Here is a 19,817-nt window from a genome sequence, read left to right as displayed (position 1 = left end):
TTGCTAGCCAATTTTACACTTGCTGATGCAGCCAGACTTTGCTTACGCTTTCTGCTTCGCTTCTTGGAGAAACGTTTCGTCTGGTTGCGTTGTGCACCGGCATTGTGTTAAGTTACCTCTTACCCTTCTGTGACAGGCTGTGTCTGTAGGTCATTTTCTGAAACCAAGTTTGGAAAGTGGTCAAGTGCATCAAGGTACTGGCTTTGGTGGGATCAAAGGGGATCGGGGCTTCTGTTCCTCTGCGTTGTGCTTGGGGGCGGGAGACGAAGGGTGCCTGGGAAGGAAGGGAACTTGTCTTGAACTCCCTAGAAATAGGTATCGTTGTACATAGCTCTGGAAAATCATCGAAATAATATTCATTGTAGACAGAAAGTAGAAAATCTAGATAAGCAAATAAGAGAAAAAGAAAAAGAAAACAGACATAGTCCCAATTCAAGGGATGAGGTGTTAAAAAAATTCATGTACATCATTCCAGAGTTTTTTCTAGATATTGTTTTTTTATTCTTATGAAAAACCTAGGCATACAGTAATAGAAGAGTATAATGAATCTCCATATGCATATCACCCAGTTATAGCAATCAACATTTTGGCATGTTTGCTTCTTTTTTTTGAAGTATTTATGAGACGTGTTCCCTAAATATTTAAGTGTGCATCTCTAAAACATAAGGACATTTTTCCTGTTAACCATAAGACCATAATCATAACTAATAAAATTAACCTAATTAATGTTATCTAACCCAGGCCGTGTTTAATCAGGCTTCCCCAGTTCTCCTCAGAATGCCTTTAACATTGGATCCAAGCAAAATCACATACTACATTTGGTAGAACAGTCTTTTTGGTCTGTTTTAATGTATTCATCGATTCCCTCCATTCCCACACCACTTTTTTTTCCTACCGCATTCTGTTTGACAAGAGGAGCCATTTTCTGTATGCTTGTCCCATCTTTTGGATTTATCTATTCCCTCATTTCCTGCAAACCGGACATTAGGTCTAAAAACCTGATTCAGGTTATGTATTTATTCTTTTTTAAAAAAAGTTTAAAGAGAATGAAGAGGGCCCATCCTTCCACTGTATGTGTGCCCACTACCCTCCTTTCCCTTTTCTTTGTTAGAAAATTCTAACGGCACAGAAAGCTTCTTTCCACTTTCCCCCAAGGCAGTCGGTCAGCGGTAATTTCCCCTTCCATCTGTAAGGCTTTTGTCTTTATATGTCTAAACTGAAGAAGGTCTCATACCTTGTGCACCCTTCTTCCCCTTGCTCTTTCCACCTGACGTGTCTTGGAAACCCTCCCATTTCAGCACATACAAGTCTGCGTGTTTTTTGATACCCAGATATCAGTAGTATTCCCGTGTCAATGTTGCACATTAAATGATCTGTCAGTCCCCTCTGGTGCTCTATAATAGCCCCCAAAGTGGGTGGGAACATCCTCACCCTTGTACATATGTGTGCTTGGCCCTCTTTGTGAGCATAATTAAAATAAACGCCTAGCTGAGGAAATCATGAGATAAGCACTTCCTGAAGGATCCCGCATACGCTTTCCCACACGTGTGAGAGGGCCGACTGGCCCGCTTGCCTGGCCGCTGTTAACTGAGCATCATCAGTATTTTAATTTTTACAAATCTGATGGGTTAAAAACAGTATCCGGTTTATTAACTGTGTGAAAGCGAGTCTGTTTCAAATGTGTTTTGGCCATTTTCTTTTTTTCTTTTTTTTTTCTTTTTGCGGTACACGGGCCTCTCACTGTCGTGGCCTCTCCCGTTGCGGAGCACAGGCTCCGGATGCGCAGGCTCAGCGGCCATGGCTCACGGGCCCAGCCGCCGCGGCACGTGGGATCTTCCTGGACCGGGGCACGAACCCGTGTCCCCTGCATCGGCAGGCGGACTCTCAACCACTGCGCCACCAGGGAAGCCCCATTTTCTTTTTTAAATTAATTTATTTTTGGCCGCGTTGGGTGTTTGTTGCTGTGCGTGGGCTTTCTCTAGTTGCCGTGAGTGGGGACTATTCATTGCAGTGGCTTCTCTTGTTGTGGAGCACGGGCTTTAGGCACGTGGGCTTCAGTAGTTGTGGCACGTGAGCTCAGTAGTTGTGGCTCACGGGCTCTAGAGCACAGGCTCAGTAGTTGTGGCGCAGGGACTTAGTTGCTCTGCAGCATGTGGGATCTTCCCAGACGAGGGCTCGAACCCGTGTCCCCTGCGTTGGCAGGTAGATTCTTAACCACTGCGCCAGCAGGGAAGCCCCTTGGCCATTTTTTAAAATTGCTTGCTTTTTATGAATGAACTGTAGAATTCATTCCTGACTTCAGTTGCTCAGTGGCAGGCACCAGGGACGGTGTCGTTTTAAGTGGGAAACAGGGAGGACGTTCATGGTCTGGTGGAGGCTCCACCACCTCTGGTTCGTGAAGCCCCTGAGACGTGAGGTTCTCTGTGTACGTTTTCCTTAATTCTCCTTTGATTACATGGGTTTTGTTACACGCTCCCTCCGAGGGAAGGTCGTTCCAGCATCTGGCCGTTACCAGAGGCCAGGGGCGCCTTTAAGCAGAGCTCCATGTGGAGCGGAGCGTGGAGAAGGGCCTGCGGGCTCAGGCCAGGTGTTGGCTGCCCCTTCACCTTACGCTGCCCTCTGCCCAGCAGAGCCCAAGCCACCCTCCAGAGAAGGAGAGCATCCCCCCAGGTCTGATTTCCCACGGGGTGGTCTGTCCAAGCGTCCCTCCCTTCCACACCAGTGCCCCGCCGGGACCACGCCACCAGCTTTCACTGGACGTTTGGGGCCCCTTAGGGCCTGGCCATCCACCACCCTTCAGTCCCATCTCAGTGTCAACGGGTACGGAGCCCGTGACTGAATCCTGTTTAAACAGACGATTTAAATTTGTGTTTTGGTGCGTGTTCCCTCTCAGACGTTTAGTCCACACTTAAAATTGCTTAAAACAGCACTTGCAGCATTCCCTTGGAATGTTCTCGGAGGTGGTGAGCTTTGTTTTTTGACGTTAGGATTTTTTTCCCGCAGTAGCGTAAGAGTTTTTAAACCCCGGTGTGGTGATTGAGGGGGAATTGAAGTTTTAACTATCAAGTAATGAGAGGAGCCCTTTGAGGACCCTAAACGTGGCCCCCAAATACAGTCTGCCACCCGGTGGTTTCTTTTCCTTTCTTTTTTTTTAAAAATAGCTATTTTTTTAAAATGTATTTTAAAAATTTATTTATTTATTTTTGGTTGCGTTGTGGTGGCTTCTCTTGTTGTGGAACACGGGCTCCAGGCATGAGGACTTCAGTAGCTGTGGCACGCGGGCTCTTGAGTGCGGGCTCAGTAGTTGTGGCATGTGGGCCCCGTTGCTCTGTGGCACGTGGGATCTTCCCGGACCGGGGCTTGAACCCGTGTCTCCTGCATTGGCAGGCGGACTCTCAACCACTGAGCCACCAGGGAAGTCCCTGCCTGGTGGTTTCTAAGGCCAGACTTTGGAGAAGGCCATGGATTTTCTCCCCTGGAGAAGGCTCTAATGTAATTTTTCATTGAGTTTCTGGGGCTTCATGGACCCTCTGAAATTTTACCTTAGAACCCTTCTTCCTGAATTATTGCAAAGACATTCATTTTCATGTATTGGTTCAGAGATTTTTGTTTTAGCCTCAGAGTCAGGCCTTGCATCTCAGACTTGGTTGTGAGATATACTGTTCAGATCAGATTTTGAGGTTAGAAGGAGGCCAGGGTTTGTGTGTGTGTGAGAGAGAGATACAGGAGGCCTGTTCAAATATTGGCAGCTTTGTCACTTTACAGGTCCAGTGTTTATTTGTGTGGTTTTTTGTTTTTTGTTGTTTTGGTTTTTTTGTTGTTTGGCTGCACCGCAAGGCATGCAGGATCTTAGTTCCCTGACCAGGGATCAAACCCTCACCCCCTGCAGTGGAAGCACAGAGTCTTGACCACTGGACCACCAGGGAAGTCCCACATGTCCAGTATTTTAAAACCCATAAAAAAGGCCTCTTGTAGCTGCAGGAGAGGAAGTGATGGGCAGGTCTAAAAGGAGCTTGCAGACAACGTTTCACCAAAAAGTTAAAATCTGAGGGGGGGAAATGTCAAGCATATTTGAGAAAAATGCCAAATCTGCAGTGTTAATATACAATGTCTTCCAAGTGGTTGCTGTTTTATCTCCTCTCAGATGAGGTTATCCACGTGGAAACAGCCAGCTGAGCAGGTTCTCAGTGTATGTGAGCTGAATACATTTCTGAGTGTCAGAAATATTTTGTGTTCATGGCATTTCCCCTCTGCTAAGGCTTTTCATACACTTGTATTTTAACCCAGTATGTTTTCAGCATACCAGAGTACAAAGCAGAAGGTCAAGCTGTTACCTCAGTCTTTAGAATTTGGGTGTTCTGTGCCTTTTCTTTTACAAATATTATAAAGAAGGAGGGAAAAATCTCTTTTTACAGGAGAATAGTCTAAAAAAAGCATATAAGGTATCTGTGTTAGAGCACCCATGCGTGCGTCACACGACGTTTTAGATCTAGCAGAGGCTGCCCGTTGAAAGGCAGAGTTTCATTAACAGCAGCAGACGTGGCAGAAGTGGAAATGTTGGTCTATTTTTGGATTTCCTCTGTGTTTGCTTTGAATTCATCTGCTGATCACCTCTCTGTCTGTGTTCACCAAGCTGCCAGGCAGTGCTGTGCTTGTCAGAATCATCCAAACTCAATAGGCTCAATCCAGGGAGAGAGCCTATCAGCGCGCTGGAGGAAGGTTCTGATGGAATGCAGGATTTGTGTAAAAGCGGAAGGATGGCTTAGAGGGAGGTTAGTTATATAACAGCGCTCTCAGACAGGGACCGAGGTTAGAGCTCTTAACCAGAGCTTGCAGACATTTTGGGTGTTTTACTTCTCCCTGAAAGTTACCTGTGGTGCCATGCTTGCCTTTAGCGTCTGTTGTAGGGCAGCCCGGGGTATGTGGGGTCGCCTGGTATTGGCACACTTGCTGACGGAGGGTGTAAATGCAAATAAAATCTTACTCTGAGGTACCTTTTCCAGTTAGGTGAGGAGTTTGGTTTTTTCCTTGTTTTACATTTTCCCAAACTCCCCAGACTGGTTTATTTTTATTTTTATTTTGTTTTTTTTGGCCACGCCACGCGGCTTGCGGGATCTTAGTTCCCTGACCAGGGATCGAACCCAGGCCACAGCAGTGAAAGCGCCAAGCCCTAACCACTGGACCGCCAGGGAATTCCCCCAAACTGGTTTAAGTCAATGAGAAGCCCTCCCCACACTCCTGCCCGTCAGTGCTTTCTCCTGGTGACTGAAGATGCTAGACCAGGGTAGGGTCTGCAGGGAGTGGGCGTAGGACTGGGCAGGTTTACTGACCTGGTACCTGGCCAGAGCTGGCCAAGAAATGCCTGGGCAGGGGTCTTCTGCTCAGGCTGGGGGGCCGAATTCAGGTGAAGGGTGCTCGTTTTCCTTCCCCCTCCCACTTGCTGGGTGGCACGCTTTAGGGTACAGCAGAGCTGCAGGTGTCCCCAAGTTGCCGGGTGGGCTCCTTTTCCATCCCTCGCTCCTCTGCAGCCGGTAGAGATGGGGAAGGAGAAGGGTCTAGAGGAATGGGTGGAGGTGGAGGAAGGTGGGAAGGCCCTGCCCTTTTCTAATGGAGGCGATGAGGGCAGAAATTGAAAGCTAGGAGAGAGTAAGCGAAGGGTGACTCCATAGGTCTCCCCTCGGTCTCTGGGAGGTGTGGGATTGTTGGTGAAGGAATCAGGAAAGGGAGACAAAAGTCCCAAGAGGGAAAGGGCCGCTGGGCTGGACACACTGTCCTCGCCTCACCCTTTCCCCTTAACTTATCACAAGCCTCTGGGGGAAGAACACAGAGGACTCGGGTATCAGTGCCCAGGGCTCCCACGTGGGAGACTGGCAGTAAATGTTTAGAAGTCAATGGCAAGGAGAGGTTGGGAGAGCAATTCTGTAACAAAAGACAGTTTTTCTTTGATTGTCATCAGCTTCCAATGTCCTGCGGTAGAACCTGTGTGTGCCCACTGCCCAGGTTAAATCATTGCCCCCATTTGCCCAGGTTTGTCCCCACTGTGACCTTCTTTTTCTTTTGTTTTGCTGCTTTCGTGTTTTTTTTTGTTTTTTTTTTTGCGGTACGCGGGCCTCTCACTGTTGTGGTCTCTCCCATTGCGGACCACAGGCTCCGGACACGCAGGCTCAGCGGCCATGGCTCATGGGCCCAGCCGCTCCGCGGCATGTGGGATCTTCCCGGACCGGGTCACGAACCCGCGTCCCCTGCATCGGCAGGCGGACTCTCAACCACTGCGCCACCAGGGAAGCCCTGCTTTAGTATTTTTAAAACAAGTTCCAGGGTATCACGTCACAGATATTTCAGTATGCATCTCTAAAATGTTTGGGCACTTTCTTATATAACTATGATGTTGTGATTAATAATACTCTTTTAATTTACAAAGATGGTTAAACTTCAACTTTCATTTTAAATTAATCCTTTTTAGGTAACTTCTTTTTGAAAGAAAGATAATCAATCTCTCTTTAAAATTTTAGAATAAAATATGCTAAGGCTCAAAGATGCAATGTAGCAGGGAGATACCTTACAGTTAAGTAGTATCCAGTGTGACTTCGAAGGTAGTCAGTCTCACGTATATCGTGGCTTCAGTTAGGTCAAGTACTAGTTGCAGCCCAGATCTGTCTGCGCTACTTACTTCCTACTCAGCATCTCTGCTTGAGTTCCAGACAGCTCTCGGTGTCCAGGGCCAACCTCCCCACCCTAGCCCGACAGCCCCGAGCTCTTCGGCTGGTACCCCTGAATCTCGTTGAACAGTAAAACCATCCTCTCATTCCATGAGCTGAAAACGTACGAGTCATCTTTGATGCCTCCTTCTTCTACAGTCCTACATCCAGCCTATCATCAAGCCTTATCAAATTTCACCTCATTTTCTCAGTTACTGTGCACTTCTCTTCCTGTCCATTAGCACCGCCCTAGTCGAAGCCCCAGAATAACATGCTAGCGGTTCTGTTTGTTCCATTTTGACCTCCTTCCACATTTCAACTGGAGAGAGCTGTTGAGAACGTAAATCTGATTTCGATCCACCCCTGCTTCAGCGCTCTCTGTGGCTCACGTAAAATAAGCGGTAACTGTCTATACTTTGGTATAATCAAGATTAGATTGTATTCAACCAGCTGATGCTAGGGTGTGAGCAGGTGTGCCCAGACCCAGCCTGGCTTCTAACTGAGCCTGTTGCATGTAGATTTTTGCAGCCCTGGGGTTTTGATGCTGTGTTTTCACTGTTGCTTGTCTACCCTCCTGCCCGCCATCAGCACAGAGAAACAGTCAATAACACCTGCATCACAGCTCAAATATATGGAGAGAGAATAGAGAGTCTGTACACACACAAGTGAACTTGTCAGTACACTTTAAAACGTTCTCGTTAAAATTCTGTGTGAAATGCAGTTGTTTTAAATTTTTTTATTTTGAAAGGTTTCAAGAGTATACGATAGAGAAAATAGTGCAATGGAAACTCCTATATACCCATCCCTGGATTCAACAGTTATCAAGATTTTGCCACATTTGCTTTCTCTTTTTAAAAAATATCCTTCTGAAGTATGTTAAATCCCAGGTATCATGTGTTGAGAACTTTTTAAAAAATTACAGTATTAATAATAGTTAAATATATCTTTAAGAACAAGACATATTGGACATTGGTTAGAATATCTGAAGCATCTGTGCAGAATAGTTTGTAAACCGCTGCCCAATTCCAGCCATAAAGGAATCGTGTAAAAAGATGTGTGAGTGCTTTAAAAAAACTCTCCCAGTGATGCTTAGTTCTTTGATCCTGGATTAGGATTACGGTCAAGAAGTAGGATTAGATGGTCATCTCTGAGTTTCCCTTAAATCATGAGATACTATGATAATAACCAGTTTACTCAGTTTTTGCTGCTACTCTATTATCGTTTCAGATATATGTCAGGAAAGCACTATCTTAGTTTGTGCTTTAAAGAAATACCTTCATTTACACCTTCCTGATTGCAGAGTTTCTCCTTATAAAACCCCAATTAAAAAGGATCTTTCGTTTTCACAAATGATTTGAGAAGATTCCTGGCCAGCTTAGAGACGAAGCTTCTAAAGAAGAAGTAACTTTATTGTTTTATGATTTGTGTTTTAGTAAAATAAGGGCTGTTTGTTTATAAAGCCACTTTTCTATCTCTGCTTTTTCTAATTAGTTTTTTTATTTGGCTCTTTCCGTTTTTAAGTGTACAGAGAAGTTATTCTGAGCAGGCCGTGATGACTTTTTCATTTAATTTTAAACCAGTCCTGTTATTTAAACTCGATTCTGGGGAAGAGGGAATACTTAACATCCAGAGATTAAAACCCGCTTACTGCATAAAATCCGGACCCTGAAACTCTCAGGCAGTGCCTGGGAACCGTGTCCGTGCCAGGTGAGATCCCTGTTACCTGAGTTGTCTGCATCCAAAGTTTCTTCCAGACCAGTTGTTGTTGTTTTGTTTTTTTTTTTTTTTAAATTTATTTATTTATTTTTGCTGTGTTGGGTCTTCGTTTCTGTGCGAGGGCTTTCTCTAGTTGTGGCAAGCGGAGGCCACTCTTCATAGCGGTGTGCGGGCCTCTCACTGTCGCGGCCTCTTGTTGCGGAGCGCAGGCTCAGTAGTTGTGGCTCACGGGCCTAGTTGCTCCGCAGCATGTGGGATCCTCCCAGACCAGGGCTCGAACCCGTGTCCCCTGCATTAGCAGGCAGATTCTCAACCACTGCGCCACCAGGGAAGCCCCAGACCAGTTGTTTTAACCTGCGGAATTTTAACATCATATTAATTTGCTTTGCAGAGGGCCCACGATCTATTTAGCCATTTCCTGAATAGCTCTGTTCGGTATAATTGTTATTCGTGTGACTTGGATAGCACACACACAGCGTTTGGGCTGGGAAGACTCGCTTTAGAGTGTAGTACCAGCCGTCCGCCGTCAGGCCACGCTGCCGTCGTTGCGGAACCTTAGGGGATGCTTCGTACAAGCAAAGAGGGCAGAGCTTGCCGTTTGTGCGGCTTCAGCTAGTGGAGAATAGTCACCAATGCTGAAAAGGTAATTTGTTAACAGGCGGCTTTTGTGTTTTGTTTTAGACTCACAAGAAGTGGACGAACAGCTGGTAGCAGAAGTGGTTGAAAAATGGTCGCCCGAGGCTGGTTCTAGACCCTCAGAAAACGAGGCAGCTCAGCACACTGCTGAGTCTTACTCAGTCAAGGGTTTCAGAGAAGAACCTGAACACGATGTGAGCAAAATCTCTGTCGTGAGGCCGTTTTCCGTAGAAACCAAGAATTCCACGGCGCCCCGGGGGCAGCCTGGCCCAGCAGCGGCTCATGGCTGCGTGGCCGCGGCCCTAGGCCAGGCCGGGCCCTGCCCCCGCGCGCCGGGCGCCGCCGAGGACCAGGCAATGACCGAGGGCGCCATGGGGTCCACGCTGGAGGCCTCGGCGGAAGCCGACCCGGAGGCGGGAAGCCCGTGTCCGGAGCCCGGGGCCAGCAGAAGCAGGCTGCGGAAGCCCAGGCCCGTCCCCCCGAGGAAGAAGGCGGCAGGCGGCGGGGTCTCCGAAGCCCACCCCGCCCCGGAGGGCGCGCGTCTTCCCCGGGTGGACCGCCAGTCCGGTTCCGACGGAGAGGCTGGGAACGCCGCCACCCCTGCCCTGCTAGGAGGTGACAGGAGCCAGAAGTGTCCCCCCGACGTGAGGGAGACACTGTGTGCCCCCGGCGGAGACACCCACGACTCAGGGACTGAGCTGCCGGAGGCCGTGAGGGGCTCCCCTCTGAAACTGGAGTTTGACTTCACGGAAGACGTGGAGACTGTGGAGTCCAGGAAAGCCCTCCCGAGGAAACCCGGCCGGAAACTGGGCAGCAGGGTGACACCCAAGGTTCAGAAAGACGGCGCCGGGGAGCCAGCAGGCGCCCCGGGGGCAGGGGCGTCCTCAGAGCCGGGTCCCCGCCCCTGTCCCGGGGAGAGCCCCGACTTCGGGCCCTTTGGGGGCCACTCCCCGCTGCAGCGCTCGCCCCTGCTCTCGGCTCAGGGCTCCTACCGCTTTGACCCAGATCACTTTGACGAATCCATGGATCCCTTTAAACCCGCTATGACTTTAACGAGCAGTGACTTTGGTTCTCCCGCCGGTAGTCATATTAGTGAAATCTTAGAATCACCCAAGAAGGCAAAGTCGCGTTTGATAACGTGAGTGAGATGGGCGTGGGCCTTGTGTTCTGGGTCCTCTCTGTGAGTTTGGCGGCCACTGCTTTTGGTTTGGGTGAAGGTGCCCCGGGGCAGACGCAAAGCTCGTAACCTAACCTCGGACTGCAATCTTCACTGTTTTGCCTAACTCTGGTGTGGAATCAGAGATACCTGAGGTTTCCTTTTTAGATGTCTGCTTTGCTTCTGAATCCTCAGTTTATTCAGCTGAGTTCTTTTTCACCCCACCTTGGGTACTTTTTTCCTATTAAAAAAGAAAAAAGAATGTCATGGGCTAGGCAGGTAGAGATTTGATGGTTTTCAGAAATCCTATCTGAGCTGTCGGGAATCGTTTTATATACAGAATTCAGGTGTCAGTGCTAGCCACCTTCTTCAGCTTCTCTGTGGATGAAACAAGAGTACCAGGGCTGCAGGTAAACTGTGTAGTATCAGTAACACGTGGGAAAGGGTCTTACAGAAGTCTTTTCACTTGAACAGAAAGCTGTGATTTTTGTTGGAAACAAACCTACCACTAAAAGTTAGAATTCTTATGTCTCCTGGTAAAGCTTCTGGCTCTTTCAGAAAGGAGGTGAGTTTCCAAAAAGAATCAAGACTATTTTCAACAATTGCCTAAATCTGACTAAATTAGGCTGTTAGTCTTCGTTGTGTGAGATCCCTCTCCCCACCAACCCCCCTTCTCCCGGGAAATCTGGAGCCACTTTTGCAAGGTCCTCAGAGTTCTCTCGGAGTGGTCACCCCCAGGCCATAATTCCACGTCACATTTCAGGTTAAACTTGTTACAGGGTGACCTTATCACAAAACTTGAGTCGATGACAATCTGTTGGTATCTTCATGACCCTGTGACATTTTACTAAGAATTAGACATAAAGAAGGGCCAATGAGGAATTCCCTGGCGGTCCAGTGGTTAGGACTTGGCGCTTTCATGCTTTCACTGCTGTGGCCCAGGTTTGATCCCTGGTCAGGGAACTGAGATCCCACAAGACGTGTGGTGTGGCCAAATTAAATAAATAAAGTATTTAAAAAAAAAAAAAAAAAGGGCCAGTGACATGGTGGATGAAATATGAAAAGGGAGGGTGAGAAGAAGTACCATGTTTCTCATTGTCACCACAGTTGTATTGGCAGAATGCTTTTCAGCGTTAATGTGATGTAAAGAAAAACACTAGATGGTGTGGTGATTGACATCAGAGAAAAAGGGTTAAAGAGCAGAAAGTATGAGGACCAAGAAGCTTGAGCACTGCAGGAACGGATTCTTCAGCAGCCCCAGAATATTCCCCAGGACGTCTAAAGGGAATAAAATGTCATTAATAGTTCTTGATCTGTTCTTTGATTATAGACACACAGTTAAATGGTTGCTGAAAAATATTATTGATCAGGTGACCTCAAGGTGCTTTTCTGTGGTTCAGGTTAGTTACCTGTGTCTAGACGATGCCCGGGGGACACGATGGCCAGGTCTTTGCCTGGATTCTTCCTAACCTGGGGTCCCCTAATTATGGGCAGTCCTGCCTATCAGGGTTGATAAGGGGTCATTGGGAGCCTCCCTTTCAGTTGCTGTTGAAGGTGTGTAGCCAGTGAATTCATGTTACATGAGACTAAAGTGGGACCAAAGGGAGGGAAGTTTATCCTACATCTTGTTTTCAGTAGCAAGAAGCACCCTCTCCCAGTCCTACCACCCTCACCTGCTAGCATTTTCCTCCTGTTCTGTTTTGTTTTTTTTTGTTTGTTTTTTTCTTTTTTGCGGTACGCGGGCCTCTCACCGTTGTGGCCTCTCCCGTTGCGGAGCACAGGCTCCGGACGCGCAGGCTCAGCGGCCATGGCCCACGGGCCCAGCCGCTCCGCGGCATGTGGGATCTTCCCAGACCGGGGCACGAACCCGTGTCCCCTGCATCGGCAGGCGGACTCTCAACCACTGCCCCACCAGGGAAGCCCTTGTGTGACTTCTTAAAAGATGATGTAATTGGCATCTCAGATCCTTCTTCTGTAAACTAGAGACATCATCCTATGATTGGGATTTTTGTGGGTCAAATAAGATAAATTATGTAAAATCGCTTGGAGTTTCTCAGTAATATACACCTACTGGAGATATAAGCAGATGCATTTTCAATTATATTTTCATTCATGCATTGATTGCCTTTAATCTGGATGACTAGACATTTAAGAGTAAACATACTCGGCAGTAATGCCGTTTTTTACATTTACAAATATTTGAAAGTTTACTTTTCATCCATAAATTTGACCATGTGACATTTCCGAGTGTTTCTATCACTCTCTTACTACTGAGAATCATTCACTCACCAGTGGTAACATTCATGAGTATGACAGTTTTAATTCACGTCTCACCTCATAGAAAGAACTTTGCAACCTTTATGTCTGCCAGACTAGAGATAAATATTCCAGGCTTTACATGATTTTTTTCTCCATCTGTCTGTCTCTTTCCCGTCTCTAATTTTGTTGGTGCATCAGGACTACTGAACAAGTGAAATTTCTCTGTTTTCTGTTGTAAGTACTCCTGTTTCTGGCTCTCCCTGGGGCCCTTGGCGGTTCCTCCCCTACCCTCCCCGGACCGTCTCTCCATAGCATGTTGGCTTCCCTTTCTGAGTTGGATCTTCTGATGATTTTTTTGCATTTCATTTGCTACTTCCTGAGCCAGCTTATTAGCCTTGCCATCTGTACCCAAAGGCTTGGAGATGGGGCCCTCCCACCTCAGGTGCGAGAGCTTGCGTCCCCGGATTGACACACGCCTCGTGCGGCGCTGTGATGCTGCGTGCTGGCTTGGCCCTACTCTCATCCCCGCAGCGGCTTGAGGAACTGCTCTGCTGTTTCATGTCAGGAACAACTGACTTTTTTGATAGGATAAGGCTGCCGCCTTGGAGCAGGAAATACATTTTACCGAGTCAGCTTAACCTGAGTTTGGTGGCAGGGGTGACACTCAGGCGTTAGGGAAGACAAGCAGAGACTACCAAGGCGGTGGTCCCTCTTCTGGTAGCCATCCATGCTGGTCTTTGTTTTTGCCCCGCAAAACGAGAAGAACTTGCAGTTTTGGTTGGGGGTGGGGTGTGGTCAGAGCGGCGGTGCTGTAAATTCTAAGTTCATTACAAAAGAACAGAATCTGGATAGTCTTCAGATCACAAATTACATGCTAGTTTAAACAAAGCGGGCAGTTTGAGCTTCCCCAGTTCCGGCCGTGACGTTCGTTTTCCATCTCGCTACTTAAGAGGAATGGTAACAGTTCGCTCAGACATTTTTATTTTCATCCTTTCTGTTGCCCACAGTCCTCCTCTGTGAGCACGCAGGTCTGGAGCTGTCTTCCCAGACTTCTGTGGCTTTTAGCGCAATAAAGAATTTTTAAAGAATGTGGTCCAGCGTGGTAATTTTTCTGGTGACTTATCAAAGCCAGGTGAGCGCGGATCAGATGACCCGACCGTCTCCAGGTACTGGGGCTGCTCTCGGAAGAGCTGTTGGTGGCTGCTGGCGCGCAGTTACAAGCCGTAGGGGTCCGAGTGCTGGTGTTTAGCTACCCGCAGAAGCAAGTGAGGAGGTCACTGAGTTACAGTTCTTTGCTTGCCCTGCCTCTCGGGAGAGGATTCAGAGGCGGGAAGGTGTTTGTTCCCATCTCTGACGCGTGGACGCGTGACTCGCGTGGGGCTGTGCGCTTTGGCTTGTGTCTGCACACACCGCTGTCTGCACCATCTCACAGCTTGGAGGTTGTCAGTGTGATTCCAAACCGGCCCGGTGTTCTGTTTGTTTTTTTCCCAGGAGTGGCTGTAAGGTGAAGAAATACGAAGCCCAGTCTCTTGCTTTGGATGGGTGTTCTCAGGTAAGTCTGTGTTCCTCATCAGAGTGGTGATGAATGAAGATTTTCCAGTGGGGATCTGAGTACTCAGCTTTAAGGAAACCAATTCCCAAATCCTTGACTTGCTAAGCTGATCTGAGAAAGGGCTCTGAAGATAAGGGAACCGTTCCTTCACAGCTACCCTTTTCCCACTTTTTTGTGATAAAGTTCCCTCTCACCCGTTCTCAAACTTACTAGGGTGCATCACCACTGGGTGTGAAACCTCTGGGCACCAAAGAGGGAATTTGAAATACTGGTGTTAAGTTATGAGAAGGTGATTGACTCCAGTGACTGGATAGTATATTTTTAAAGTCAGATGGTTTTCCAGTTCATTGCTTTTAGCAAGTTAGGAGAACCTGAATTGTCAGCTGATAGATTATTAAAAATAATTTTTGACACAGTGATACATGTCAGTTATATCTCAATTAAAAAGATAATTATTTGGACTTCCCCGGTGGTCCAGTGGTTAGGACTCCACGCTTCCACTGCAGGGGGCTCGGGCTCGATCCCTGGTTGGGGAATTAAGATCCCCCATGCAGCACGACATGGCCCAAAAGGAAAAAAAAAAGATAATTATTGATGATAGAATTTTTTGGAACAAAATTTGGAAAGGGGTTCAAAGAACTGAGACATTTCTGTTACAAACTTCGTTCTGTTTCACCTATTTATTTGTATTATTAAGTCTTCTGGCTTCTTGATTATAATTATAAAAATGGAAAACAGGAATCAAATTGATGCTCACCTTTGTTTCATTCTAGCAATAAATATTTGTCCATGACTATATAATTAATTGGGAAACACACACACACACACACACACACACACACACACAAACAAGCAAGCAAACAAAAGAAAACCCGGACCCATTTGATTGCAATGAAGTCCTTTTTTTTTTTTTCCTTTTTAAAACTTTATTCCAGCGTAACCATGATTACAGAAATACGGTCATTGCATTTTAAGTTTAACTTATCTTACACAATTTGGACCAAGAACTTGTTACGTGGTTTAAGATTAAAAAAAAAAAAAGATTTGTAATTTGATTTATTCTTCGTCTATTACAAATGTATGAAGTGTCCACCTTCAAATGCTGCTAAAGCAGAGGCAGCAAGAGCTATGAAAAATTTACGTTTGATTTGCTCCAGAAAAATAACACATATTGCATTGTAAAAGATTTTTTAAATTGGTGCAACAAAATATTGTAATCGATTTCCATTTTTTAAAAATTTTACTTCTGTGTTTGATTGTACTTACCAAACATTGTAAAACTTTTAGAATAAATAGTGCCTTTGTAATTGTAGTGATAACCCTCCAGAAGAAAAAATGTTAACAGAGACTTATGGTTGTTAAAAAAAGTTTTTAAAATTTTTTTGAACAAATGTAATAGGAGAACTTTAAAAAAACTTGAAAGCAAATGCATTTCTTTGGGATAATTTCTTGATGGAAGTAGCAAGGAAATGCAAATTCAGAGAGGAAAAGGAATGACGTAAATTTCTGACTATTAAAGGACTTATTCATGTTCGATTTTAAACAGATGGTAAAGTATCAAATCACTAGAGTAACTAAATTGAATTAATAAGCCAAGTCAGTATTTAAAATATAATAAAATTTTTTTCTTTTCTTTTGTATCTGTGTGAGAGGATGGATGTTCTCCAAACTTACTGTGATAATTTCATGATGTACGTAAGTCATATCATTATGCTGTACCTCTTAAAGTTACACAGTGCTGTTATGTCAATTATATCTCAATAAAACTGGAAGGAGAGATAAGTAAACAAGCAAACAAATAATATGTAGCAGATATTATAGCCTTTGTGACTACTTAAGCTCGTAGTGAAAGGTTTTTAGATGTCACCTGAAAATACAGTGGGGTGCATAAATTTTCCAGAAAAGTCTAGGATCTATCCATATGAGCAAAATGTGTGAAAACTATTTTCTTCAGCCACTTCAACTTCTTATAAATTTAGGCTAGAAAAGCTTAATTTTTTAAACCTCAGGTGTGAATTACAGAAGGTAGGCCCTAGAAAATACAACCTTCCATGGTTGAGGGGCTGCAGCTTGCTTCCTTGGTTGGTACCCAGATTCGTGGAGAACATCCATATGGAATGGCGGCTGCTTTGCTCTTCCTGAGATGTCGCTTTCCCCACTGCTTGCCCTCCTAAATGGTAGCATCTCATCTGTTGCCTTTCCCAGGATGAAGGAGCAGTGATCTCCCAGATTTCAGACATTTCTAACAGGGATGGCCATGCTACCGACGAGGAGAAGCTGGCGTCCACGTCATCTGGTCAGAAACCCATTGGGGCCGAGGGGAAAGGTGAGCCAGAGGACGACCTGGAGTACTTTGAATGTTCCAATGTTCCCGTGTCTGCCATAAATCATGCGTTTTCATCCTCAGAAGCAGGTATGGAAGCAAATCTTCATCTTTTTTACGTACATAAGCATAGAAATGCCTGGAAGCCCGGGGCAGGAGACACTTTAAAAGAGATGAGAGAACGGGTCCCTTGATGGATAGGTTTAGGCTGCTGGTCTGTGCTTTACTTCTTTGCCTGGAGAAGAGACACAAAAGGGTGTCAGTGGAGCGCCAGGGACGTATGGATCTGAGTGGCAGGATGTACGGAGACACTGATGTATCAGACTGCTTGAATTCTTTCCTAATTATTTCAGTCTGGCCACATCTTCACGTGTAGTGACCTGGAACCATGTTGGGATTATTGGGCTCCTGGTTTCCCTTATAGAAATAATAACGACTAACAGGTATAGTTGCTTCCACATGCAGGCACTGTTCTAAGTGTTTTACGTTTAGTAACTCATGTCTCCTCACTAGGTAGCGTTCTTTTTTTTTTGTTTGTTTGTTTCTTTTTAAATTGAAGTACAGTTGATTTACAATGTTGTCTTAGTTTCAGGTGTACAGCAAACTGATTCAGTTACATATGTTTTTCCAGATTCTTTTCCATTATAGGTTATTACAAGATATTGAACATAGCTCCCTGTGCCATACAGTAGCTCCTTGTTTTTTTATCTATTTTATATTAGGCAGCATTCTTTTCCCCATTATCAGAGAGGGAAAGTGAGACAGAAGTTAAGGATCTCGGCCACGGTCTCCTGTCTAGTAAGTGGTGGACTAGGGTCCGAGTTCCCAGCAGTCTTGGCTCCACGGTCTTTTAACCACAAGGCTAACGTGTGAAGAGATGGTTTTCGTTACCCTCAACTATTTATTGTAAGTTTTCCTGCTTGCAGACATGGTGGATTGAAAAAGACTAATGCTTCTTCATGTTCTCATAAGGGCCTAGACCAACCTGTGCTGAAGCTTAGTGCTGTTTTCCTCTTTAGAACATTCTAAATCCGAGGCCCTTTTCCAGGTCCCAGGTTGTATCTGTGGCCTTAACCTTCATTGTGAAGCAGTTGGCACCGTGTTCCCGACTTCATTAAACATTATTGGAAACTCAGGTCTTTAGCAACATAGTTCAGTGTGGAGCTTTTATACTTAGAATTTCAAAGATAATGATCTATCATCAAACCAGAGAAGCAGGTGGAAATCTGGACTTTGTGAGAGTTATCTCCCCACCTACCCAGGTCTGTTTCCCGTCTGTAAAATAAACGTTCCAGGCACTGTTCCACGTTTCCTCCCAGGCCTCTTTTCTGCTCTGATGTTTTCTCTGAAGACCCCGTCTGCCATTTCCTTTCGTGCCCCTTTACCCATTGCACAGGCTTACCCTTAGGAGTCTCATACCTACACTTATTTCTTGTATATGAAATGCTTTTCTTCACCATTGTCCTGTAGAGATTCTGCCCATCCTTGCTGGTCTGTCTCAGAAAGGTCACTTGGCTCCCACAGCATTTCTTCGTACGTTCCATGTATTCGTTATGGAAGGTTATCTTTGATAAACTTCTTGAGGTTAAGGACTATGAGTGATTCATCTTCGATTTTCCTCTAGTGCAGGTGCATGGTCCCTGTTTGTTGAATTATATCCTTCCTCACTAGGAGGAAATTCCTTTGGCAGAAACTTTATGAGCTGGGGTTCTGCTAACAGAACAGCTCCCGTTAACACTGTTCGTAACGGATTAGCCACATCGTGGGAGCGAGCAGGGGCCCTGGTCGCGTGGGGTGGGTGAACTGTGTCCTGGGATATCACCTTCAGCCTGGGTCTTGATAGATAAATACGAAGATGCACCCCAAGGAGTCTCTCACAGGGATGGGAAGGAACCCGCCACACAGGCAAAATGCCCAGTAGCTGTCCGTGAGTACAGGGCAAGTGGGAACCCGGGGTTGACCTGAGGAATTGGGGCTTTGTCAACATAGAGGAGCCACTGAAGGTTTTTAAGCAAAGTAGTGACGGTCACATTTGTGTTCTCAATAATTCACTCTCGACAGTGCACTAAAGTAGTAATTTGCGATTGCAGGTGGAGGATTGTAGCTTCAGCATTTTATGTGCTTTCACATATTGAAAAATTTTCTTCAACGAGTGCATGTTCCTTTAATCAGAAGAAGCATCGTGTTGGTTTTTTGTACGCGTTGACTCTGGTGGTAGAGCGGAGCCGAGAAAACCAGCTTGAAGGGTGTGGGGAGGATAATGAATTTAGTGTTCAGGCATTGAAATTTAGGTTTTTGTTTTATCTGCTACATTAATTCCACTGACGTACCCTTCAGGGCTGGAATTCAGATTCATTCCAACTTGGTAATAAAATAGCTTTCAGCGTTAACTGTTTCTCCTCTTTCTGAAATGACCCCGTGGTTAGTCCAACTCACTTGCAAAACTTTTCATGGACACTAGGGGGCAGCCTTGCCGTTCTCTCCACCTGAGGACGTGCTTCCGTCTGAGGCTGACAGACCCGTAAGCTCCTCTTTCCTCTGTGTGTTTTGGACCCTGAACACAGACAGCGCAGTGGTCAGCAGAATGTAGCGCGTCTTCCAAGATCTTGAGATGCTGTTCAGGGGCCCTTAGATGTCCTTCCGGGCCTGCGCTGGGGTCTCCCAGAGTCTCTTGGTGGGAAGGAAAGGCACAACCTCTTGGGATGACTCTAAAAGTGACTCTCTGTGTTTTAGGCACTGAGAAGGAGACGTGCCAACAGATGGAGAAGGATGGACCTGCCGTGCCCGTGAGTCCCCAGGATCGTGGGGGAGGGGTGTGAGCGCGGGGGGTTCAGTGTTTGTTTTGAGGCCCATGTTAACTCAGTAATTAAATTCTAGTCTGTGTCTGGTGACGGGCACAAGATAAAAATAAAGCACAACTCCTTCACTTGAGGCGTCTCGGAGGGTGACCACTAGTACTTGGACCTGTAGCTGGACGTCCTGAGATGTCTTCCAAGTGTAAAGTGCAACCAGCGTTTGATGACTTAGCGCAGAAAAGAAGGGAAAATAAAATGTCTCTAAGTTTTTATACTGATAACATGTTGATGTTTTGGATCTATTGGGTTAACGAAACTATATTATTAAAATTAATTTCACCTGTTTCTTTTTACCCTTTAAATGTGGCTGCTAAGAATTTTTAAATTACGTATGGCTTACGTTGTATTTCTTTCGAGCAGCCCCGGTTGTAGATTACAAAATGGAAACCAGGGTTACCCTGTGGTGAATGTTACACCAGGATGTGTCCCCAGGACTGGGCTGACCCACCGTGCAGCATGTGTCAGGAAGGCCGGATTTGAGCTAATTAAAAACAATTTTATTTCTTTTTAACTTTCAGGCTTACAAAAATAGTACAAAGAATTCCTATAACTCTTGCACCCATGCTCCTCAAACTTTAACCTCTCCTGTAATCAGAATCAGTACACGCTGGTACGGTATTAT

At 45.9% G+C, this 19,817-nt stretch overlaps 1 protein-coding gene across 9 annotated transcripts in view; it reads left to right on the top strand.

Annotated features, from left to right (window-relative positions):
• TACC1 (transforming acidic coiled-coil containing protein 1) overlaps positions 1 to 19,817 on the top strand; it is a 113,068-nt gene that overhangs the window by 74,796 nt on the left and 18,455 nt on the right. For 6 of the 9 annotated variants that reach the window (XM_029226562.1, XM_029226560.1, XM_029226563.1 and 3 more), the window contains 4 exons: positions 9,096 to 10,188; positions 13,957 to 14,017; positions 16,223 to 16,430; positions 19,074 to 19,126. In XM_029226562.1, the coding sequence (XP_029082395.1) occupies positions 9,407 to 10,188; positions 13,957 to 14,017; positions 16,223 to 16,430; positions 19,074 to 19,126 (1,104 nt within the window). In that variant the 5' untranslated portion in view covers positions 9,096 to 9,406. The remainder of the gene's footprint in view (positions 1 to 9,095; positions 10,189 to 13,956; positions 14,018 to 16,222; positions 16,431 to 19,073; positions 19,127 to 19,817) is intronic. The other 3 variants (XM_029226564.1, XM_029226566.1, XM_029226567.1) reach the window with 3 other exon arrangements.

The sequence above is a fragment of the Monodon monoceros genome, unplaced genomic scaffold (genome assembly GCF_005190385.1).
Source record: "Monodon monoceros isolate NGI ecotype Baffin Bay Population unplaced genomic scaffold, NGI_Narwhal_1 Super_Scaffold_17, whole genome shotgun sequence".
NCBI lineage: Eukaryota > Metazoa > Chordata > Mammalia > Artiodactyla > Monodontidae > Monodon > Monodon monoceros.
Note: the sequence above shows the minus strand (reverse complement) of the source record. Positions and strands in the feature narration are given on the sequence as shown.